Source organism: Cyclopterus lumpus, chromosome 3, assembly GCF_009769545.1.
Source record: "Cyclopterus lumpus isolate fCycLum1 chromosome 3, fCycLum1.pri, whole genome shotgun sequence".
NCBI classification, from domain to species: domain Eukaryota; kingdom Metazoa; phylum Chordata; class Actinopteri; order Perciformes; family Cyclopteridae; genus Cyclopterus; species Cyclopterus lumpus.
Genome location: NC_046968.1, coordinates 20,465,145 through 20,490,467, shown reverse-complemented (window position 1 = coordinate 20,490,467; position 25,323 = coordinate 20,465,145). Strand labels below are relative to the sequence as shown.

Sequence of the window (25,323 nt, the reverse complement as noted above, 5' to 3'; positions counted from 1 at the left end):
AATATAGATGTCAGTCTGACGATGAACTGGGTGTAGCTGGCCAGAAGAGAGTCGTTTTGTCCCCATATTACGACATCAACTTTATTAATACGTCTGTCATGTGTCACCTTGTTTCGGTCACCTACACAAGATATCTTGTTCTACAAGGCTTTAAAAAAAATATTATTTATTGTACATCTTCCCCCACTGGAGGCTGGGGGGGGGGCTGGGGCGATACAAAGGCGGTGCCAGCCATCATGGAGGCTCTGGCTCCACGGTTTGAAACCATAACATTTGTTTCTAGAGCAACCTCGTGTTTTTTTTCTTCTGTTTTGTTTATCGATGGCGGCGCGCGTGTCTCTCCTGTTTATGACCCGGTGCTCTTGGGCGTGAGCCTCTGAGTCCTGCTGGTTGGGTACCGCCGAGATGCTGCGTTGATGAGCAGCGCCACATCCGGACAGTTTAGCATCCTTTTAGCATCCCGGATGTCTGGACCAGTGGAGGCCCCGAAGCCTCACTGGAGCCTCAGATGCTCACAAGGTCATCAGAGCTGCTGCTGCATCCCTGCGACTGCAAACGTGAAACCCGCATAAGAAAGTGCGTGAGGGAGAAGGAGATGAGTCACCCCATCCCCCTACTTTGACAGCTGGTGTGTTCAGCTTGAATAAGGTGGTGGTGAGGAAACGTGACTGTGTGTGTGTGTGTGTGTGTGTGTGTGTGTGATGGCGATTGCTATGGAAATCTCTCATGTTGTGTTTGAGTGCGTGAGACAAGCTCAGCCAAGTGGTTGACCACTTGAACCCGGTGGCACAGATTTGAACCCTCGGTCAGCGGACTGACTCCCCGCTGACATTGTTTGAGTCCCTGTTGGCTCTTTGAGGTGCTGCTCATGATTCTGATATCTGATCATTCAAGGAGAGAGGCCAACAAAAAGACATCATGTTGTTGTTGTTTTCACTGCCGAAAGTATTCGACAAAATCATCCGTTTCAAAGCAAAGCAAAAATTTTCTTACTTGATTTATAAATTATGTTTTTTTTTGTTTTTTTTTCAAACAAGTAATTAAATACTCAAGATAGTTGTTGGCGCAGCATGTCCTCCCAGCAAACAAGTGTTTGGCATGGAAAAAATGCTATTTTCTTCTAAAACTGGTGGTGTTGGCTTTAAATGAAAGAAGAACACAGATTAGATTAGACTATAAGTCTAAGATAAATATCCTTTCACTTTCTTTCAGCAAAAATGATATTAATATTTGTTGAGTCTGGTGAAATAGCACCCAGGTAAAAACATAAGTAGATTTTGTCTGAAGCTCCTCGACTAGTTCCCTCTGCCTGTGGCATTTGGCTCGTAGCCAGCCATCACTGTCTGGTCTTATTCCATAATAATCGTGTTGGGTGTTCAATGCTTTTAATGGCAAAGGAGTGGGGGAAACTTTGGATGTACGTGTCAGTGTGGCTGGGAAACACATAGTTAGATTCTGCTTTGAATGGTCAAGTCTGTTTCAGAAGCCCGTCTCTGATGTCAGACCCCTCTGTGTGATGTACTCTTCCAACACAGGGGTGGAAAACACTCTGGCCTTTGTGCGTATGAATCAGCCTTATAGAAGCTTACTGAGTGGGTGTGAGCTGCTTGGTTAAACATGCGCAAACACGCACCTACAAATACACGCAAGGGCATCAGATTCTGCTCCGATATACATACATGTGGCTCCCGTCTGACCCTACAGGCGGTATGAAGAGAGGGGAGTCGGAAGGGGAGGCCGGCTTTTGTGGGTTGGAGGAGAAGGATAAATATACACATGAATACATATATTGGCAATAAAAAGTCAGCGGTTTAAAAAAAAAAAAAAAAAGAAGAGAGATTTATTCGGCCTGTTCCAGCCGCGTGAGCCAAATAAAGTAAGTGAAACAAATCTGGATGAAAACTAGTAAGAGGTGGTGAATATGAATAAAACAGTGCTGAGTAACTAAAAGCAGAGATGCAGGGGAGGCTGGATATCCTCATGGAAATAGAAGTGAAGCAATGCTCCATTAGATGACTCAGAGATGGAAAGGCTGTTCCCCGCACAACTTGCAGTTTCAGAAATACATACTGCATTTGAGTGTTTTGCAGTACCAACAAGTGCATATACTTTATTTTTTAGAATTACTAGACTCAGCTTCATGAACCTAAACTGAGAATAAAACTCTTTCCTCTGCATATCTCCTTTCTCGACAATAAGCTTACTGTGTAAAAGATATATAAAAGTCGTATAAAGATTTGTTGCCACTGGTTGCGGTTCAGAAAAGCCTTGGTTGGCCTGTATCGGTCGGTTTAGCTCAGCTGTGGTTGTTGTTGTTGCCCACAGTATAAGTAATGAGCAATGCTCACCATGTTCACGGTTATTGTTATTGTTGCCCTCTGGTTAGGCACAGTAAGAAGGATCAGGACAATGGGACACAAGAACAAGTAGTGTACTTCAGGAAAACTGAGCCATTTGGATCAGTTATTTAAAGGTGCTAAATTAAATATTAAGAGCATTTAATAGAACAGCAAACCACTGTTTGCTATGTAAAGATAAAGTGCAGTAATATCGACCCGATCAGAGAACATGGTCGCCCTCCCTCTGCGTGTTGTTATCCAAGCTTCGCCTTGCTTCGTTTACGCAGCCGGGCCGTGCATCCTTTTAGTGCACGTTAATGCACGTGAGCTTGCCCCAATGGTTTTCTCACTGCCGACGCTCTGCACAGTGCTCATACGGCGGTGATGTCGTGGCGCCCGCCCTCAGGTAATCGAGCACTTTTTACTGGAGTTTGCACTGTTAGCACCGTTAGCTGCGAGCCGCCTGGCTCAGCCGCCCACATTTTGAGAGCCATTTAGAGGCAATGGAAATACTACCACTTGCCATTAGCACCTTTTTGAATGCCATGTTTTGTTCCTCGACTACTTGAGAAGACTCTGGGGAGAGGAGGGCTTGAGCCACGATGCATTAATACTATAAGGATTTCTTGCCCATGAGCATGGCTGTGTTACAATACAGGCACTTTTCAATGATGATGATGTTGTATTACATGAGAATGACCTTCATTACATTAACATCTTTGGGTGTCTGGTCAGGGAAACCTACAATATCACCTCCAGTTATCCATAAAGCAGGAATCATTCATACGGTATTTGTATAGAATGTGGTGCTCTCAGGTTCACATCACTCTACATACCTCTTTGATTAACTAGTTTGTGTCTCGTCAATTCTCTCTCTCACACACACACACACACTGGTATGAATGTCTTCATTCATTTGTCAAGCTGGCAAAAGGCTAAATTGTCAGGAAGCTGTTCCACACTTGAAATGCTGCATCAAAATGAATGACTCAGAATCACAAGAAAGTGCATCCCATAGTTGGTGCTCTGTTGTAGTCACGCTGACGGCGGCCTAACCTCAAAGAGCTGCCTGTGGCGCAGCAGTGGGAGACTTCAGGGTTAATCAGGACTGATTCCTGTGGGTCCAGAAACAGTTTTGTAGCATGTTGCACATATGGCCACACACACGCCACTCAGTGATGTGAGGGAGCGATGTGTTGTCATGAGCAGCTGATGAAAAGGGAAAACACCTGCTGTTACATCACAGCATGCTTTATAGTTTCAACCCAAAGGGTATCAGTGGGCTCCTGTGCTTTAGTATATATTTAATGCACATCACCTGTTGATGTATCCCTGTTCCTATTGGTTAGCCACGTTGGCAGCAGGACTGCATGGGTTTGCAGTGTCAGATGTTTGGACGGTCGGTTCTCCGCTTTGGTCCAGACAGAAATAGCTCAACAACCATTCACGCGTCTCTCGGGATGACGGATGACGAACACTTGTTTTAATAATGCATTTCATATTATAGCATAGCAGTTGGGTCGTGGAACGGGACCGTCATCATTTGTGTGCAGCACGTGTCAACTGCATCAGGTGGCCACATTTTACATTATCAGTGTCAGTGTTTTGTTTTTTGTCCTCTTCTCTTTCTCCACAGCTCTATTTGAGAGCGTGTGCATTCGATTACTGCGATAAACTGGTTAAAGTAATTGCGCCATCATGTTGCATATGCTCCGGCACGTAGTCATCGCCGCCCTGTCCAACAGGGCCGAGCACACCAAGGGCCGATGCACCGAGAAGGGATGCATGTTTATAGCTGAAACATTGATTATGACTGTTGTCATGTGACGGTGCGGCAATTATTTCCTATAAGGATTTTAGTGACAAAGACTTTGTATCACTGTCAGACAACACGGACAAATATTAGGTTTGGAAACTTCAGTTTGGATTAATGATGAGACGTTAATAAATGATGCTCCTGTAAAACAAGAGGACGCTTTCAAACCAGCCCATTGGAACAAGTCAGAGGTTTACTGTCAGACAGTTGTTGTTTGGAGCCACGTCGATGTTTTTCTGGCTCCGACCAGCTGGTCTGTCTGCCTCCCAACTCATGTGATCGAGAAAAGAAACCGGGTTTTTGTGACAGACGACAGGGATGGCCAATCATCTGTCACGGTGCAGGGGTCGGTGAACGGCGCTTGTGTCGGCAGACACACTGGGAAGGTTTCATCCTCTAGTGAGCTCTGGAGCTCAGTGCTGGATCAGCTAGCGTCTGGTCTCGTGTGGCTGGAGGCATCCAGAAAACAAGCAGACTCGCAGCATGTGCTAGAGACTTTGATAAGGAGACAAGATGAACCGGGAACTGGAGTATATGTTTATTGAAGTAAGTCTTTGCTTCTTTTGAGCTTTCAATTTTCATCCCCTGCCTCTGATCATTTAGTAGGTTGATAGCCAAACCAAATCTTGTAAAACTGTGAAAGGAGATGGACTTTAAGTCAGATTAAAGTCTCCGATCTGTTGAAGGAGAAGCGCCGCTCTCTCTTTAGCATGTGGTTCTCTGATAAGTGATCTCTACGTTCTGGGCTTGAATCCGCTCTATTGCCTCTTTAATGTATAACACGGAGCTCCTGACAAACCCTTGTTCGGCAGGAAACGACACAATGGTGTCAATGAAATTGGCAGGACGGTAATAACTCCACCAGAGTAGCAGCAACTCTGACTTTAGCCTGAGCCGCGTTTCTGAATAACAGCATAATCTTTGTTGTAGTTCGTCCTAACTTTTGACGATTGCATATCTGCATATCTGGGCTTCCAGCCGGGGTCGCAACCGACTTGACTAGATGGAGAAGCAATGTGTTCTCCTACTGAATGATAATGAAGGAGCGCGTTTGTGTCCTATAGATCTACAGGCAATATAAATGATTTCCTCTCCGGTTACCTGTTTGCTGTAGCGTGTTGTACGAAGCAGCACTATTCTCTCTGAAGCGCTGGTTAGCGTGGCTTAGTCCTCACTGTGTTCTCTGTGTATCGCTTCCTAATTGAGGGACTATTCAGACACATTTCGGTTTAAATATTAAACAATAAGCTCAGCTGTGTTATTCTCCTGCACTGATATAAGATATGAAGAGAACTACACTCTTCAGCACCGACTAAACTAATGAGAATAGACACTGGGCATCGTCACATCTTAGTAAGATATCCTGATCTTTGGCAATCAGCATGCTAGTTGTTCCCTAGTTAGCGAGCTCAATTTCACAGTTTCATTAGAAACTCCACCAGCACTGAGGTCTCTGTATCTCGGCTTCATGCTGCGTCTGCCCAGCTGAGCGGAAAAACAGCAGATTCTCACATGAGCGGCATCATGTGACGAGGCCTCTGCAGTCTGAGACTCCATTCACGGCTTTACTGAGAATATGTTTTTCGCATACCTCTGCAGCTGTCTAGGAAGTTGCCTCTGCCCGACCGTGTTCTACAATGTTTTCACGTTTTAATCTATTTCTACTTTAGTCATTTTTTTGTCGCTACCCGCCGCTCAATTCATCTCAGTCGTCTTTCAAGTTAAAAGAACGAGGTTATTCCACGACGGAGCAGAGGAGTGTAGATGGATCCAAAGGATGCCACTTTAATAATGTTGCAGAAAGCACATGTAACGGGTTCAAATTGGAAATAATTTCCAAGTGAGTGGTCTTATAGGTGTTCATTGAGGCCCTGGCAATGTAAGTGTGAGCAGGAGAAACCCCCCGTGGGAGGCTTCAGAGGAGTCATAGCAGGACAGAGGGACTTCAACCCAAGAGTGAAAACTGAGAGCTCAGTATTAGCGAGGGGAAGCCTCTTTAATCTGCTGATGACTTTGTGCAGATTTGTAGTACTTGCACATACACACAAACACACAGTACACGCACATACACTGCACACACACACTCTCCCGACGCCTCGATCTCTGTGACCTCACGTCCTTGCAGTGGTGTTGCAGGAGAAAGAGGAAAAGGAGGTTTAGATTTAGATTTACTGTTGATAACTTCAAACCTTTCTTCATGTTAAGTGATTACAACCGTCTTTAAGCTCTGTATTGTGGCACACCGATTTGGATGAAACGGCCTTAATCTAATGTCTTTATTAATGTAAACAAATTCATACCTGTGGGTCAGGACAAGAATCCAGGCAAGTAGAAGCTTTTGCTCACAGAGGAACCTCTCGTCATGTGCGAATGTAATGACATCCCGGTGTAGTTGACTGGAGTAAGATTAGCCGGTGTTAAATTAGCCTAACCAGGTCATGATCCTTTGTCTCAGTTAAATCAGGATTAGCATCAGCCCAGCCTGCACCTCCAAGAGCAGCCGTTAGCTGCTGCTAACTAGCCGGTTGTCAACCACTGTGAGGAAAGTGTAGATGGTTAATTATTTGAAATAAAAATACATTGTGTCATGAAATACTTGATGTGTCAGACGGTATAATATTGTCAGAAATTACAGTACATTGCAACTAGATCATGTCAGTGTTCTTCAATAAAATGCATCAAATGTTTTAAAAAGAAAATATTTTTTCTTGCATTATATTCCTTACAGTTTTGTAAACTTTAGTACAGAACAACAACATAATTGCCAGGCATCGAGACATATGCTACATATCCAGATAACACACATTATATATTGTAGACTTCATAATTGATTGTCAAAGCAGACAGTAAAAAGGTAAATGACAGTTTTAGCAGTAACGATGATCGAGGGCAAAAGGAGAACACCAAGCATGTTCCCTATAGCAACAAATATAGCATCCATTTTGTTCATCTTGCAATGTATGAATTATTTCTATATCTTAGTGAAAGTCAGTTTTTCTATTTCGTGAATTACTTTGATATCTACTGTAGTTTACAGTGTGTATATATATATATATATATATATATATATTTCAGGAGCCATCTGTCATTTCCTGTAAATCTTTCTAGCATAATGATGCATGTTTATTTCATTTTATTGGTAAAAAGAACCAGTTATCAGTGGGAATCCCTTATGACTTGAATACAACCCTAATATCTGATGATTGGTTGTAATTAGAGTGATATCAAGTAATTGTTCTATTATTCTGCATTTTTACAGAAAATATTCTACAATCATATATTCTACTATCAATAGCATATTAGCATATACCTTATCCCAAACTAAGGACTAAAAGTCCAAGATATCTCTCTTCTTCATTAATCTGTCTCTTATGAATCCCTTAACCATATGGAAGTCCAATACCAAATCTTGTGTAACAACTAAATCAGACCTCCCTTGACTGGATCTTTAAGGGCCGGAATGAAAGAAAAAAGCAATTAAAACGTATGCTCGGGGCGGGATCACACTGAATACATTGAATATGGCGCCATTCACTTCAAACAAGAGCATCTGTTCCTGACTGGATGCAGATGGAAGGAGAGCGAGCTGCATTGTTTGCATTCATCCTCTCCATAGTGTTAGTATCATCTGTTGGATTTAACGGGTATTGTCTTCTTTTTAATTTTTTTACTGCTCTCTTTGCTTGAGCTCTGAACCCTGTCTGTCCATTTTAAAGACGCAACCGTTTATCACATTGGAAGCTCGTGACCCTGGCCTCAGTGTGACCACACCCAGAAGCACGTAAAGAAAAAGAACAGTCGATTACCCATTTAGCAGTTCACGGTGTGTATGCTCGTGCATGCGGCGCAATGCAGAGACACTTCAGTCATCTGATTTCTGACATCACAGATGCTCTGACGTCTTTGATCCTCTTTCCTCTCCCTCTCTCCTCTTCGTCTGCTTCCCCTAACTCACAAGCCTGACCATCATCCATCCCTCCATCCATCCCTCCGCAAGGCAGACAGAGAGGCTGCACTCTGACTCATCACAATGTTTCCCTCCAGCTTTCAGACGCTTGTCTTCTCCAGCTTGTGTTTCATTGTGAAGGATAATGTCCTTGAAACATGTAAGTGTGTGTCTATGTGTGTGCGTGCGTGCGTGTGTATGTGTATCCTTCATCTCTCCTCGGTTTTCTGAACCCTGGGGAATTTGTTGGTCTATAAATATGATTCTTAGCCACTGCAGCTGCATTCATTCTGTACACATGACATCTATTGCTTCTGTCCATCCGAGGAGAGGGATCCACCTCTGTTGCTCTCCTGAAGGTTTTTTCCATGTGAAAGGCTTTTTTCTATTTCTTGGGAGTTTTTCATGATTCGATGTGAGGTCCTGGGACAGGGATGTCGTATGTGTACAGATTGTAAAGCCCTCTGAGGCAAATTTGTGATTTTGGGCTATACAAAATAAACTGAATTGAATTGAATTAATAGTCTGTCTTCTCATTCCCATACTCGGACACACACACACACACACACAGAGAGACATACCTAATTCAGGATAAACATGCTTGACACCTACTGGCATGAGGAAGTGTGCTCAGCAGTGCAGTGGTGTCTCTGTGAGGTGTGATGCTGTTCAAAACTAGCTGTTTCTATTTTTAGCTTGTCTCCTCCTCCTCTCCTCAACGCTGTCTCTCTATGTCTCTCTGCCTCTCTTTGTCTCTCTCTCTCATTCTCCGTTGCTAGGAGGCAGGCAGCTTAGATTGTCTCCTGTGGGGACCAAAAAGGTGGAATAAGAAGAGCGATCGAGACGGGCAGTTTCCCCGTTTTGTTTCCCCTTTAAGTAGCTTTAAGGGATATTTTCCTCCAGTTTAAACTGACATATTTCACATCTTTAGAAACTTTGGGAACCCCAATACCATTTGAAATACAGATCTGCTGGTTTGAACAACGTTTGGCATCACAGCAGAGGTTTGTAGTGGCTAAACAAACAGCCGCTAAATATAAGAGCAACAAAATGGGTTTCCTGAAAAGTATTATAATGTTGTTAGTTGTCTTTAAAGTTGCCCTAATTCATACTTTCATTTCTTGCTTCAAGAAGAGTCAGCGTGCGTTTGTTGATATGTTGATAACACCATTTGATGATTATATGACTACAATTGGCTCCTTACAACTAAAAGTTACACCAGCTTTGATAAATACGTCAGTTTTGGCAGTGATGTGCCAACGTTATACAGAATATTTTTCCAGATGGGGAATAAACTATCCAATGAGCTGATTGTGCCAAAGTTGTATCCTTGTTAAAGAGACAGTTGGTATTACTTTTTAATTGCACAGGCTGTTTATTGGCAAATTAGACATTAGCATATCAGGCCTGGAAGATGTCTCTATAACAAGAAGGAATATTAGGATATCTTAATAATAGTTTAAGGGTGGTTGTATCAAATATGTTATGAGGATTAGAGAAAGGATTAGAGAAAGGAAGAACACAATTGGGACAACCTGGGAGTTTTAGTGGTGGTGAAGCTCAGCATGAAAAACAAAAAAAAGACTAAAGATTTGTTTATAGAGCTTCTTTGTTCTCGGACAGACTTTAGCTGCTATTTCACCCCAACACTCGTATTAACCTGGAGAGACAGACAGGGGAGAGTTGGAGGGAGAAGCTTTGTGTGATCATGATGAGTGAAGCAGCAGACCCACGTCTTTCTCTCTTGCGTCTGTTAAAATGCCATCGGCAGTTTATGTAACGAAGCCTAAATAAGCCATGACATCGATGTTGAACTTCCAGAGAGTATAGAAAGAGTCATTCAGATATGTGTGTGTGTGTGTCCATAATTCACTAGAATTTGAAATAAATGAGTCTTAGCAAGGTGAAAATCCTGTTGAGATAAAGGTTTTAGTCTAAATCCCATTGTGATTATTTGATAATCTCTCTACTGTGTCCTGAGTAGTGCTTTAACAAAGACAAAAATATGAGGACTATATTTTATCTTTGTAATCGTTTCATATTTATATTTTCACACTTACGCCATTGCTTAATTTACCCATGCTCATTGAAACAACACAAAACTCACCAATGTCAATATTACGCTTGCTACTGGAATGCAAATCCCACCACAATCTGTTATGTTGAACCTCCTAATTTAATTTCCTCATCTTTCTCCCTTATGCAATATCAAATAGCATAGCAAAAACAACCTCTGTGTCGTTTTGATCACTGACTTATGACTTCACTCGAGCAGCGCCTGCACAGACACACATTCACACACGCGCGGGCCTCGTTTGTCTGAGTTGTTAACGTGTGTGTGTGTGTGTGCGCACTTACGTTTGTGAGATGGATTCCTCAGCCATGTGACTGCCAGTGTTCATCACCATTTTTCCACATGTCTGTGATCAGCTGATTGCCTCCAGTCACAAGCCTGGAAGACCTGAAACTGTTTTATAGTGAAGTGTGTGTGTGTGTACACATTTCCCATCAGACGATATTATCTCCAAAATAATTGTAATATTTACTTCAAAAACCAGGTGAAGGAGGCTTATCAAACATAGACACCTCCGATTGTGTCACATAAGTTTCAAAAGATATAACGCTGTCACTGAACCAAAATTGAAAGAAGGCAAAGTAAGCAGCTGTGGCTCTTCGCCTAACTGTCTTTCCTCGAATGTGATGACCCGTCTTTATCTAACTTGTCTTTTTCTTTTTACCCCATCTTTCAGTGTGCTCGGGTGTGGATCCCCGACGCAGAGGAGGTGTGGAAGTCCGCCGAGCTGACCAAGGACTACAAAAATGGCGACACCTCCCTGCAGCTCATGCTGGAGGATGGAACGGTGAGGATGAATGGAGGCGCAGGGCGGGGAGGAACCCGTCTCTCCCTCTCCTCTCGGCTCTCTTTGTTTCATCTCGTGTCTCTCTCGTCCTCTCTGCCTCAAAGACACTTCAAAGTGCTGCGCGTCATTAGTGGTTATTGGTTTTAGAATTAGCATTTTCCACTAATGAGACCTGCTTGCAAAGATGCCCCAAGGAGCATTTAAAATGTGTAGCTGTGCATTTAATAATACAAACAGCTGTTAGCTCATATTGCTCCTGTTAATGAAAGCATGCTATTGGCGAGACCATTTGCCATATTGCTCCTTATTATTTAGTTACTTTGATAAAATGTAAAGGTAGCTAGCACCATCAACTGTGTGTTTCAGGTTTCGGCTGGTCAACGTCTCAAAAACTCGACTTTTGGTCGTGGCGCTAAGGGATTTTTATTAAGTAGTCAAGGTGTATCTGTGTAGCTAAATATCACATAACATTTCTCAGGAGGCCCACTGCAGCAACGGTTTTCCACAAACCTCAAGTTCTCAAAAAAAAAACGGCAGAATAGTGAAATAAGGTATTCACGTTGTTAGAGTTTTCTATGAAATACGGCATCCATTATTTGAGTTGATAAAAAGAACACATTTATATGATTGTGCAGCCCTGATGGAGTTGTGCTCTATGGGTGTAGCTGCTGTTGAAGAGAATGAAAATAACCACTCAATTAGCCAGTCAAGCAATCCGATTATGTAATTCATTCTCGATGTTGTTTGCTTTTAGAACTCCCTGTAACAGAATCAACCTTTCATAAAAAAAAAAAAACAGCATCAAAAAGAGACCCATTTAACATGGATATAAAGATATCAAATGTTTCCACACAGGGAGAGCGGAACCAAACGGAAAACAAGATTAATACAATGCAGCTTTGAGCGACTGGCGGTTTGGGGTTTTGCTACAGAGCCGTGCCAAATCATAGCCTGTCTCATGACATATTTGAGAATATATGCATGAAATACTGGCTGATATTGGCCTTTGAGCAATACAAAAAGACATGTTTCTCACTCCCCTTTTGGCATAATCAGGATTTATACCACAGCCACTGAAAGTACTGGAATCTTTATTTGCTTTCAAGTGTTGGAAAAAATCATAAAATCAACTCTTAACATATTTTAATCTTGGCCCTTACACTGAGTTTTTACAACTATTGTTATTGGAGTGGGCTCCAATAGGAGCCTATGGCTGTGCAGCTGCCACACAGAGACCAATTTGGGTTTATCTCTTCCAAATAATGCTGCCACATAACACTGTAGGATCCTCCTTACCCCGGGCACGTGCACCAATAATAATGGTTCGTAAAAAGCAACAGAAGTAATCCACAGAACGTATTCCAACAATATGATCCGTCCATCACACTTCGGGATGTTCTTAATGACAAACAATTCTGCATTAAAAACAGTGTATGCAATATTAGCTGAAGGAATTAGGCATTTCATAAACTCTGACTGATGTCGCTGTGAGAAACCTTTCACTTTCACTTTTCTCTCTTTCAAAAAATATAAATGCTCTCCTAGATTTTGTTATGTTCAGTTCCAAATTAATGTATTCATTCAGGTATTATTACTTTGACTTGGATGTTCATTTCAACAGTTATCCACTTCACACAGTCTCTAATAGTCGCTTTTACATTGGCCTTTAAATAAATCCACTATCAGTCGACCTGCGATCTCAGTGTTGCAATGTGCTTTGCTCATTACGTAATCTGTTTATAACTCTCCTGTCTTGCGCTGCTTTCCTTCTCATCTTCAGAACATTGAGCACAAACTGGACCCCAAAACAAAGAACCTGCCTTACCTGCGAAACCCCGACATCCTGGTGGGCGAGAATGACCTCACAGCACTCAGCTACCTCCACGAGCCGGCCGTGCTGCACAACCTCAAAGTCCGCTTCATCGACTCCAAGCTCATCTACACTTACTGTGGTAGGTGAATAACGTTATACTTTCAACTTTGAGGAATGTTAAGTCACATGTCTGCTACACAACTGTGTGATCAAACAATATTTTCCACAACAGTGAACGGATGAGAATGTCATCACATCATATTATATACAGTACTATTGTATAGTAAAGTATTGTATGCAGCAGGTCTTCATTCAAGAGCAGACCGTTTCTTCAGTCAGATAGGCACCTTGTTCTTTTAGTCACCATGTGCACTATATTTTTTTGTTTTGTTTTTGCTAAAAATACAACATTAGGAACATGTGATGCACATATAATGAAATCAACTTTCTGGAGTCCTGCAAGATCCCTCTCTGGATTTAGCTTATTGAGACCAGTGTGGGAATCAACACTATCAATGTTGACTATGATCAATACGCAGTAGATACCGTATGTGATGCAATTCTTACCCTCTCCGTTTGGAGAGACGCATCTCCGTTTGCCACCTGTTTGATGCGCTCCAGTTCAGCTGCAGGTGAGTTCATGCTCTCCCTCTGTGTCGTAGGAATCGTTCTGGTGGCCATCAACCCGTATGAGCCGCTGCCCATCTACGGCTCAGACATCATCAATGCGTACAGCGGTCAGAACATGGGAGACATGGACCCACACATCTTCGCTGTGGCAGAGGAGGCTTACAAACAGATGGCCAGGTTTGTGTGTGTGTGCATGTGTGTGTGTGTTACCTGAGAAGCCTTGGTTATAGTGTCCTTGTTGCTCGGCCCTCCCTCTCTCTTCTGGGTTTGTAGGTCAAAGCTGAGCCAGAAATAGGCTCATGGGGGTCTCACGTCTCACCTTCTCTCTCTCTCTCTTGCTCTCACTCTCGCTCACTTGCTCTTTTAATACATCTTCCCTCTGCGTGAGCCAACCAGTAGGTCTCTGAGGCTGCCCTCTGGGAGTTTATGCCATGAACTGTTACTGCAGTGACTTACACATGTATACTAACTGCATTGTATACCAAGTTTAATCAGCACTCCGATCTCCCTCCTTCCTTCCTTCACTAATTCAGGGCCGTTTTAGTTGAGGCTGGCAGTAGTCAGCAGTAGCTGTGATGGAGCACTTTAGCAACACAGTTGCTTTACTCCATGTGTGAGGGTTTTACATTCAGTGTAGGGCTGCAAAATGAATTACATTCATAATCTAAACTGTTACAGATGCAGCCTGTCAATTCTCAGTGGACATATTGTTCCAAAGTCTTTTACTGAAAAGCCGAGGTCACCTTTTGTCTGAATCCTGAGCTTCATGAATCCTGGGATTATGAGCACAGCCTCCTCCACCGATCTAAGGAGACGCACAGGCCCAAAAGGAGTCCGTAAATCAGTGATATGTTTTAGGGAGTGCACTGCATACAGTTTCACACACAGTTCCAGTTGAAGTTGTTGTGAAACAGCAGCTCAATTTGAAATACTGTCTCCAGATAGGCTTCACGTGCCCACAACAGCAGCGGCACAGTCTAGAACTCTAGAAAGATGAGGAAGCCTTCCCAAGGACGAAGACCAACAAAATTAAGGCCTGAGAGAAGACATTCAAGCATATAGCCTAACTTCTCCAAGGGATAGGGATGCAATAGATGGAAAAATGCCAAATGCAAAAAAAGAAGAATATTACAACAGAGCCAGCCTGCCTACCAGCAGCTGGGACTTTATTTCAAAGAGAAGTGTCTCAGTAGGATGAGGCGGTGCTGCCTCAGGATTTCAGTTAAGTTCTTTGGAGAATTCGAAGGGCAGCTTGCTGATACATTAAAGCATGCACAGGGAACAGGGGAGCGATACGGTGTGTTAACACCTGCTCTAGCTGCAGGCATTGAAAGTGTTTGTTGATGATATTATCTGACACGTTTTCATCATACAAGTCCTAACTCGGGCATTGTTTGTGTCACACTCTTAATTGTTGAAGCTTCCATGATCCTAACACATCACAACCATCACCCTTAACCTTTGGCCGTCAATGACTAAAGTAACTCCAAAAACCACCCATGACGCATCATATATACAGCTTCCTTATGTTGTTTTTTTATTTATTTATTGTTCGATCTGTCAGGGACGAGAGGAACCAGTCGATCATTGTGAGTGGGGAGTCCGGAGCAGGAAAGACGGTATCAGCCAAATACGCCATGAGATACTTTGCTACCGTCAGCGGCTCCACCAGCGAGGCCAACGTAGAGCAGAAAGTCTTGGCTTCCAACCCCATCATGGAGGTGAGGACAGGAGGCTGTCTGTCTGTTGAATGAAACCCTGGATCATTTCCACTTTAATTTTAAAAGAGGCGGAGACTCAAAGAAACCCAGAACATTTCTTAAAGTTTAAAATGAACACATTGTAATCCTTCAGTGAGCATCTTTTTCTTCTGAAATAACTCATTGGTTGTACATTCACCATATAGACCTACTGATAGGTTTCTCCGCTCACTCTCCTTACCTGATTCAACTTTGTACAACCTGAACATGAACTGGGTTGTGGGTGTGAAGGACTGGGAAAAAGCTCTGCGTCATTTTTCCCGGCAGTTTGTGTGTAGACGCTTGTTTCTTTGGCCCAATTACTCAGTAAATTCACAGGCGTAATTGATTTATGGATGTTATGGGCCAAGTCTCGTTACATTTGCCCTTCTCCCTTATCTTGCTCTTCTCCACCGGCATTTACTTCCTTCCTTCCCTTCGGTTTCTCCACCACATCGTTTGTTTCTGGCCTCGAGGTGCTTTCCACTGTGATAACGCAAGTCTTATCCTTAACTGTGTGTGTTTTTGTATTGCATCCTCTAGAGTCATGAGGACAGGAGGGGTTGGAGAGCTCCCCTGTGCCCATATGCTGCCTCCCTTCCTCCCCCTCCTCTGCCTCCTGACCTCCCCCACCCTGTCGGTCCTCTAAAAAAACGCTCTACTAACATCGCTCTCGTCCTCCCCTCGCCACAACTTTCACCTCGAGCCAATCGGAGACAAGCTGACAGAATGAATAGGAAGCTTTCTTGCGTCGCAGAGGTGTCACTTTAGCCTCTAGGCCGGGACGAGAGTAGATGGTTGCGTCAGCCTTTCCGATATTACCAAACCTGTGTGTGCGTAAGAGCGTTTGTGCGTTGTGTTTATATGTGTCTGGCTGACGCAGGCAGAGATTTAAATACCTGCTGAAAGACTCCTTGTCTGTAGTGAAAGACTGTGTGTTTGACCCACACACACAATTTAACTCCCTTTGAGCCGGCTGCTTGAATAGCTGGAGTGTGTGTGAGTGTTGCAGCCCCACCCCTCTCCCGACAATTCCTCGTAGGGTCATTGATCAATCCTGTTAAATATACTAAGGCGGCTGACTTTAATCTATTTTTTTATTTTTGTATGTGTAGTAGTTCAGCATATCCAGCTCTTGGCTTTGGACGGACAGAAGTCCATTTAACCGCTGATGTTGAGACCGATCACAAATAATCGTAATCTTATTTCAGGTTGTAAGCCACAGTTCTGGCGCACTAATTTTTAGGATCGGGTATGTAGTAGATCTTTGAGAGCCAGGCTAGCGGTTTCCCCCTGATTCCAGCATTTGTGCTAAGCTAAGTTAACCAGCTGCTGGTGTTAACGTCATTTTAAAGGCCCCAAATACATTGTCACTGTGATGGTATGTACTTTGTTGCCTCCGAGTACCAATACCAGTAACCATAGGGAACATTGCCATTCAATCTGCTGTTGTGTTATCCTGGGTTATTGCATATATAAACCCCAAAATGTTTTTATATCTGCACCAATCTAAATTTAAACACTATCCCCATAATAAGTTGCATGTGTTTTTTGCACTTCGAACTTTTTCCGTCTCTCAGGCCATTGGAAATGCAAAGACCACCCGAAATGACAACAGCAGTCGCTTCGGGAAATACATCGAGATCGGCTTCGACACGCGCTACCGTATCATCGGCGCCAACATGAGGACATATCTGCTGGAGAAGTCGCGGGTGGTCTTTCAGGTGAGCACATGAACGCGCACACCAGATGTTTATGTATATTAAAATTGATTGTATTTGTATTATGGTGTTACCTTTTTAAATTTAAACATTACATTCAAAAGGTCGACGGTTTACCATATTTGCAATTGTAAATGACGCCGCACACGCACCTAAACACGCACACTGGGACCATAACTAAGTAGTTATTTGGCTTCCAGTGGCTCACACATGACTCGTGTTGCTGCATATGTCATACGCACACATTCATGCATGCACGCACAAGTAACAAATAGTGTGTCCCGGGTCATATGTTGAAGTATCGAACTCTATTGGCGGGACAATAAGCAGGGGACATGTGGGGAAAGACACTTGCATAACCCCTGGCCTGGTAATTAAGACACTTATCATGTCAACGCAAATCCCTGATTAAAGCCGGGGACCTTTTGTTGCACGTCACACACCCCTCCCTTTCCCTGTGTTCCTTGACTCTATGATTAAACCCTGGTCAAAGCATTTAACATGTTGGACTTTACCAACATTAACTGGCCCTGGTGTCCTTTAGAGCAGAAGAAGAATGCAGCAAAACCAAAGAGGAGGAAACAAAGTAGGAGGAAACAAAGTCTATCTCTCTCACCGGGTGACAGCTCTCTCTCTCTCTCTCTCTCTCTCTCTCTCTTTCTCATCAAAGACATTCCATATCTGTTCACATGTTAGCAAGCAGCAGAAAAATTATAACCTTTAGCTTTTGTTGCGTCATACATGTTCTATCTAGATGGGGTTTACTTTCCTTTTCTCTTGTATACAGTAACTTTATTGGATATTCAGCGGGTGTGTTTGCTGACCGATGGAGCCAGTAGGGCAGTGTCTGGATAAGGAAACATATTTCACACACACACACACACACACACACACACACACACTGCTGGGAAATGAGGATGTTGGCAGAAAATGTGATCACTGTCCTCACATTTCGCACATGAATGACTCTGGTGTGTGTGTGTGTGTGTCTGTGTGTGAATTCTAGTAGCAGAAAGCACCATTGTAGGACATGGCTAACAGTTTACAGCAGACATAATTTGTAGTTATTCATTTTCATTAGAAATTAATTTGTAACTCAAGTTGGATGCAGTTGTTTATGTTGTTAATTGTGTATGCACATTTACCGTATGGTCTATCAGGTATTATCTCCTCACAGGTTTGGAAATGCATGCACAGGTGGGCCACACCTTGTGTTTGATTTGTAGATCAATGACATTCATGTGATGTATTTTAATAAAAATGCCATAAAGGTGTGCATGCAGCATTTCCCTTACATTATATGATCTTCATGCTTTGTTTCAGGCCGACGAGGAAAGGAATTACCACATCTTCTATCAGCTTTGTGCATCATCCCATCTGCCTGAGTACAAAATGCTGACGCTGAGTAAGTGTCATACACGTGTGCATGCATCCTCACACACAGAGCTGCACAGTTTACAAGAAACATTCACACCATAAGCAATGACTTAAACAGGAGCTTGAATTCGGAAGAAACAGCTGGAGCCGCAAGGCAAAAAGAGAAATAAATTAACTTGATCGTCCACAGTTAGATGTCTGAAGAGCTCTGACGGATATCAGATTATTATAATATCAGTTTAGACGTATCAAACACATCGACTCCGTGGTTAAACAGGGACTCAGAGGTCTCCCACTGTGGACCTGCACCTGCTCATCCAAATCATGAGACACACACACACACACACACACACACACACGCTCACACACACACTGCTGGCACTGGCACTGTCACTTACAGCGTCACACACACACACACACACACATACACACACACACACACACACACACACAGCTGCTGTCGTCTTTTCCTCTCCTACTGACTTCCTGGCTCAATAAATGGGTTGGTTGTCACGGTCGTGTCCGTGCCCCGTGTTGCCAGGAAACAGGCCATGCCTTGATTCAGTGTAAATTGTGCATCGAGAAACAGATTGTGGGAAAGTTGCGCTTACATGATTTTTATACAGAGGGTAAAAAAAGGTTTCTAGATGATGCACTGATGTCACAATGTATCATTTTTAACAGCTCCTCCTAGCTAATCAGAAACATAATGTTTTCATTAATAAACTTCCATCTATTAAATCCGGTACATGTTGGTTTCCAATCCTCTGTGGAAAAGGAGGATCCTGGGATAGCACACATTGCACGAAGTAAAAAAAAAACTGCACATACTGCACGTTTTCTGAATGTATTCCCTCTCTCTGTTTCTCCACTCAGGCAGCGCAAACGACTTCTTGTACACCAGGCAGGGCCGCAGCCCGGTTATCGTCGGTGTGGATGACACCATGGAGCTGTCCACCACTCGCAAAGCCTTCACATTGCTCGGTAACGTTCAAATATGTCTGTAAAATGTACACAGTGTAACCCTGTAGTCTAATATATCTGAAGAGAACTCACACGGTTCACTGGGTTAAAGTATTGTATACTTAGAAGAAACACTCTTTGTTCCCTTCCAGGTATTAATGAGTCCAACCAGATGGGGTTGTTCCAGGTTTTGGCTGCTATTCTTCATCTGGGAAACGTGGAGATAAAGGACAGAGACTCAGACAGCAGCGTCATTCCCGTGAGGATAATATTATATTATTAATGCTGTAGTTCAGATTGCCATTGAGACTGAAACAGATAGCTTGATATTTGTAGTTTTGTGATAGTCTGTATTAGACGGTAATCTAAAAATACATATGTTGGGCCTGTTGGAGCCTAGGAATACATGCGTGATTCCAATTGAGGAAATCCACTCTAGCTGACATCGTGTTAGTGATTTCCTGGTATTGATTAAGATCTCCTCTTTTCCCTGTAGCCCAACAATCGCCACCTGACGGCGTTCTGCGAGCTGGTGGGCGTGAGCTACCAGGACATGTCTCAGTGGCTGTGCCACAGGAAGCTGAAGACGGCCACAGAGACGTACATCAAGACCCTGCCCCGCCTGCAGGCCACCAACGCCCGCGATGCGCTGTCGAAACATATCTACGCCAAGCTCTTCAACTGGATTGTGGCGCACGTGAACAAAGCCCTCATCACCAATATCACACAGCACTCCTTCATCGGGGTCCTCGACATCTACGGGTACGTCTGTGCATTCGCCTGTCTGTGTGGGGCGACTTAGCTACATCTGAGGTTTGAATAGCACTTGTGTGTGTGTGTGCATGTGTTTTGACAGCTTGGCTAAATACAGTAAACTGACTTTCCTAGCGGTGTACGAGCAGCTTGACTCCTCTGTTCTTCCTCCCAAGGTTTGAGACATTTGAGATCAACAGCTTTGAGCAGTTCTGTATCAACTACGCCAATGAGAAACTCCAGCAACAGTTCAACATGGTGGGCAGCACACGTTTTCACAATATATTTACAGATGTGACTCTTTTTAAATTGCTTGATGCAAGGATACAGCGTAATCCCAACTTGGGTGTGTGTTTGCGCAGCATGTGTTCAAGCTGGAGCAGGAGGAGTACATGAGGGAGCAGATCCCCTGGACTCTGATTGACTTCTACGACAATCAGCCCTGCATCAACCTCATAGAGGCCAAGATGGGCATCCTGGACCTGTTGGACGAGGAGTGCAAGGTACGTTTTTTAATTCAGTCCACTACATATTTAAATTGATTTATATATATATATATATATTATTTTTTCTCTGGTATTGAAAGACACTCATGACTGATGCAGAGAGAATAGTTTCTGGCTTACAAGGATTTTTGTTGCTTTGTCATATTTTTTTAATAATTATTTTTATTTGACGTATAATGATCTTTTTAACAGTGCTGTCCAAAAGAATGCATTTTATCCGGCTTTTGTTTGACAAGTAAAACACTAAATAGACTGACCATAAATCTTCTAATCTTTAATCTCTTTTAAAAGTATCTGCATTGGCACCAACGCTTACGATGTACACTTTCATGAGACTTGATGTCTTATGAATACTGTTACAAACGTTTCCATATGCAAAAAGTTCAGTAAGTCTCTGCTGCATATTGAGCAGAAGCATTGAACTTCTCCACGAGTTCACACCCACATTCTGCTTTACATGTATTTGTTTTTACAGTCGACCTGTCGGTGCCTCTCACCACACACTTGACCCGAGTGTCCCAACACCTACGCCTAATGGCTCACATCAGAGTTCACCTGCAGAAACCCAGCATAAAAACAATGACTACTTTCTAGCGTGCACAATGACACTGAATGGATGCATGTTTTTATTTTAGTTGGGGACGCTCCACACAACCTCTAGTATTGTTGTGCGGAGCTTTGCTTGAATGTATATGAAACATAAGAGTTATCTGAGTTGCAGCCCGTGTAGATTGAAGGCAGTGCTCATATCTGTACCTCTACAGTCAACTAACAATGCTGACTAATCTCTCTGTGGCTCTGAACTGCTGCAAGGTCATTTTACAAGCTGTTGACATTTGAGGTGGTCCACATTGCTAACATAATTGCAGAGTAACGCAAACACAAAATTGACATTTGGTTTGACTTCTTGGCAAAGAAATATGAGAAAAGATGTTGTCCTCATGCACTTTGAAAGAAAACCTTGTAAGATATAATGCAATCCAATATCTTCCAGTTCTTTGTCTTTCAGTGTATTTATAAGCAGATGGTTACATACATATTTTCTTCCTGATAGTTTCCACTGTGTCTTCTCCCTTTCTCTACCAGATGCCTAAAGGTTCGGATGATTCTTGGGCTCAGAAACTCTACAACACCCACCTAAAGACCTGCTCCCTCTTCGAGAAGCCTCGCATGTCCAACCGCGCTTTCATTATTCAACATTTTGCTGACAAGGTGGGCTGGACTGTTTGCAGAGTGTTTAGTATACTATAAGAGGAGTTAGATTCATTAGTTATTTTTATTTGACATTAAAAATTGACTGGAAAACTAATGGCTGGTGCCTTTGTAGCTCCACATACAACACTTAGGGACACATTGGCTGCAGTTGCTGCTGCAGTGCTGGAGTTATTTTTAGGATGGCCGGAGGACAGATAACTTTTTTTTATTATCATCATTGTTTTCACACAAAGAAAACAGTACTGCAGTGAAATGTTTAGTGTGTGTGTGTGTGTGTGTGTGTGTGTGTGTGTGTGTGTGTGTGTGTGTGTGTGTGTTTGACTAGTTGAATCCACTTTAGTGTCTCATAGCTGTATGACGCAGTGTTATTTTTACTGTCTGTTTTAAGATCCTCACTATTAGGTTACAGATAAACGGGGTCAAGGACTAATGCAGACTCTCCCATCGGTACCCTGACATTAAAATGGAATCCGTGGAGATATTTCTGACCAAACATTTGAAAAGATGAATGTTGATATATTTAAAGGCGCTTTGCATCCGGAGTTCATGTCTGAACAGGAGCTACTCTGAAGGTATTACTTTTTGCCTTGGAGCTTGACATGAAACCAATAGATAGAAACATTTATCTTTTATATATGTACCCTCAGCATTAGAACAGTGAATACGCATTTCTTTGGGTCAGATAATGTGATTAGAAATACAAAAATGGCAGCTAGGGAAGTAAACTGTAGGAATGCAAAACTGAACCGTAAAAAAATAAAACCGCTCAATGACGTACGAACCAAAATCAATGTCATGGCTTTATGTAATGTAGCGTTATCACCATTAATCAATCTATCTATATATTTATATATTTCGGAGATCAAACACATTAGTAATAGTTTTGTTTTTCTTCTCCCTAATCTGTGGCCCAAAAACTGCAATACCAAATCAAACTGTGGGCTTATTCAACTGAATGTCTCATCAGAAATATAAGACCTGGATAAATCCCAATGAAATGTCCTCACAGGTATAGTAACACACACTGCTCTCTGGTTGTCGAGCAGGTGGAGTACCAATGTGACGGTTTCCTGGAGAAGAACAAGGACACAGTGAACGAAGAACAGATCAATGTGCTGAAGGCCAGCAAGGTGAGGAGGACAGACACACATCTGCATTACGTTTATGGACACGTGTATAGTCAGATGCAAACTAGATTCATGTGCAGAGAGACATTTGAACACATTACTGTACAACTCAAAACACTATCAAGCGTCCACTGAGATCAAAGCCAAGAAGCCTGCAGCTCGTGGAGAGCTGGTGCACCTGCTCTGTGTGAAGAATAAACGATTGTTTAATGAAACAAAGTCCCAGTTGAAGGCTCAGGGAAGCAGCGCCCTCCTCTGGCCATGTGGCGGTAGTGTTGATGCCAGAAGTGATGACAAATGCTCCAACCAGGAGGTTTAGGTTTTATTTGTACACAACAGTCAAAGCTAAATACACACGCACAGTAAGTCAGGTCATTGGCTCAACGTGTCCCAGAGGATAAAGATGATTTTGGTCAATAATATCAATATAATGTTATTATGATATATTTTGCTACATATTGCACCTGCTAGTTTGTCAAAAATATATAATATATATAATAATTTTAGTGAAAAAAAGAACAGACACACAAGCTATGATGTAGTGTGTTTGTTCCAATATGCTCAAAGTGATCATCGACTGTTCTCTTATAGACTTCATCAAGAGCAGAAATGGGTAAGGGTTGAAATACTGTCTGCTCTAACCTCTAACACAATCACTCAACACACACACACACACACACACACACACACACACACACACACACACACTCACACACACACACACACAACTTTAAACTACCAAACCCTACTTTAAACCATGTTATTTATGTGGTACTCAACCTTCAGCCACACAACCTTATCTTGAACCTTCCCTCAACAGGCAGACAATGAGACAATACTTTGCAAACATTTAGTTTAGACTGTTTTAACTGCATCGCCGTTTGTGATTGCCCTTTGGATGATGATCAGCTTGGATGATGTGTTTTCTAAAACGTCTGCTGTTGATAGCATTTCAACTCTCAAGACGGTGAAAGGAAATTCTGGTTCATTACAACGTGGGTCTTGTTTGCATAGTCGTGGCTATTGTCTCTTTCAGTATTGATACACTGGGACAATAATGTCTGAGATCTGGTTACAGGGAGTCCATTTATAAACTGTGATAAATATTTACATTTTCTCTTTTGTCTTCGTTTTCTCTCCTCAATAAATTGGGCTCATTCGGGGTTTTGTTTAAAACCTCCGGTTGGCTCATCGTCACACATGTGACGATGAGACCGCAGTGGACTTATTTTTTTAGCAGGGCCACTTAAATACCAGATCTTAGCAATTGGCCAAAAGCTCTGCAAAGAAAAGCCGGGTTGTCTAAAACCCGGAACCTCCGTTTCACGTGTTCGATGCTCCAGCCCTGTGATGCTTTCAAAGAGCAGCTGCATTGCTCCAAACTGCATTGGGACCGGCGAGAGACACAGGAGTCTCGCATTCATGCAGACGTCTGCTTGCAAGTCTAATCAATACAGTGGCTTCGAGAAATGCCCGATGCAGAGATTTCCCATGATGCACTGCAGTCCAGGAATCTGATCCAGCTTTCGACAGATCGAATTCCCCCGCGTGGCCGTCTCCCTCCAACAGACACGCGTCATACCTCATGCGGGCTTAGAGCTCAGTGGAAATGCATCCCGACGTGTTCATCGTCCCATCGTGTCTCTTCAAACCATTTCAACCTCGTCATTAGTCTGCCTGGTTTCATCTACTTTTTAGTTTGTGTATAATATACACATTCATGTGTATACATTAATGTGTGTATTATACTTTTTGTTTGGGGCGGGGTAATAATGATTGTGGGTTTTCTTTCCTTTTTTTAATGTCATTGTGTTTCTTTTGTCACTGTGTCTCCTCCTTGTGTTGTCCATGTATGTTTGGGTCATCATGACAACCCTTCCCTGCCAGCAGAAGGTAAACCGAGGCGTTCTTACAACGCTGATCCGCCTGCAGCGCTTCCTTTTACCTCCTTTTTCCCCTCCCCTCTCTTTTATTTCTCTCACTCACCGAGGTAGTATCACTCTAACGGCACTGATGAGACTGAAGTTGTTTGTGTGTGTCTATGTTTGTTGCATGGGGAGCACTAAAGGCACTCTGAGAGGAGAAAAGAGGGCTGGACATAAAACCAAGGGACAAAGGAAGGAGGACATGTTTTCAGAGTGATGCTGTGAGCGCGCAGCACGTAAAGCCTTTGTGGCCGTGGCTGTTCAGATTATCCTGCTTAATGACGCTGGCGAGAGCAGCTGCATGGCAACGCTGTGAGGGAGGACCTGAAGCTGCACATAACACAGCATCCTCCTTGTATAACCTCTGTGTTATATGGAACACAACTGATGTGTTTCATACATGATTTATGTCCTAACACCATGGCAAGATAACGCCATGCAGTCATATATGGCCAGCGCGTACTTTCATATATGACAAAACATAACCTTTCCTTGTTCCTATCTTTTTAAAACATCGTAACAACTCTCTGACTGTGAATACATTTAACAAACGCTAATCTACAAATCAAGCGACGTCTTCTTGAACTATCCG

At 42.9% G+C, this 25,323-nt stretch overlaps 1 protein-coding gene across 1 annotated transcript in view; it reads left to right on the top strand.

Annotated features, from left to right (window-relative positions):
• myo5aa (myosin VAa) overlaps window positions 1–25,323 on the top strand; it is a 45,886-nt gene that overhangs the window by 533 nt on the left and 20,030 nt on the right. The window contains exons 2-14 of the mRNA XM_034526306.1: window positions 10,852–10,962; window positions 12,743–12,914; window positions 13,438–13,582; window positions 14,970–15,126; window positions 16,725–16,868; window positions 18,189–18,270; window positions 19,119–19,226; window positions 19,358–19,464; window positions 19,702–19,967; window positions 20,135–20,216; window positions 20,321–20,461; window positions 21,551–21,676; window positions 22,726–22,809. Coding sequence (XP_034382197.1) covers window positions 10,852–10,962; window positions 12,743–12,914; window positions 13,438–13,582; window positions 14,970–15,126; window positions 16,725–16,868; window positions 18,189–18,270; window positions 19,119–19,226; window positions 19,358–19,464; window positions 19,702–19,967; window positions 20,135–20,216; window positions 20,321–20,461; window positions 21,551–21,676; window positions 22,726–22,809 — 1,725 coding nt within the window. The remainder of the gene's footprint in view (window positions 1–10,851; window positions 10,963–12,742; window positions 12,915–13,437; window positions 13,583–14,969; window positions 15,127–16,724; window positions 16,869–18,188; window positions 18,271–19,118; window positions 19,227–19,357; window positions 19,465–19,701; window positions 19,968–20,134; window positions 20,217–20,320; window positions 20,462–21,550; window positions 21,677–22,725; window positions 22,810–25,323) is intronic.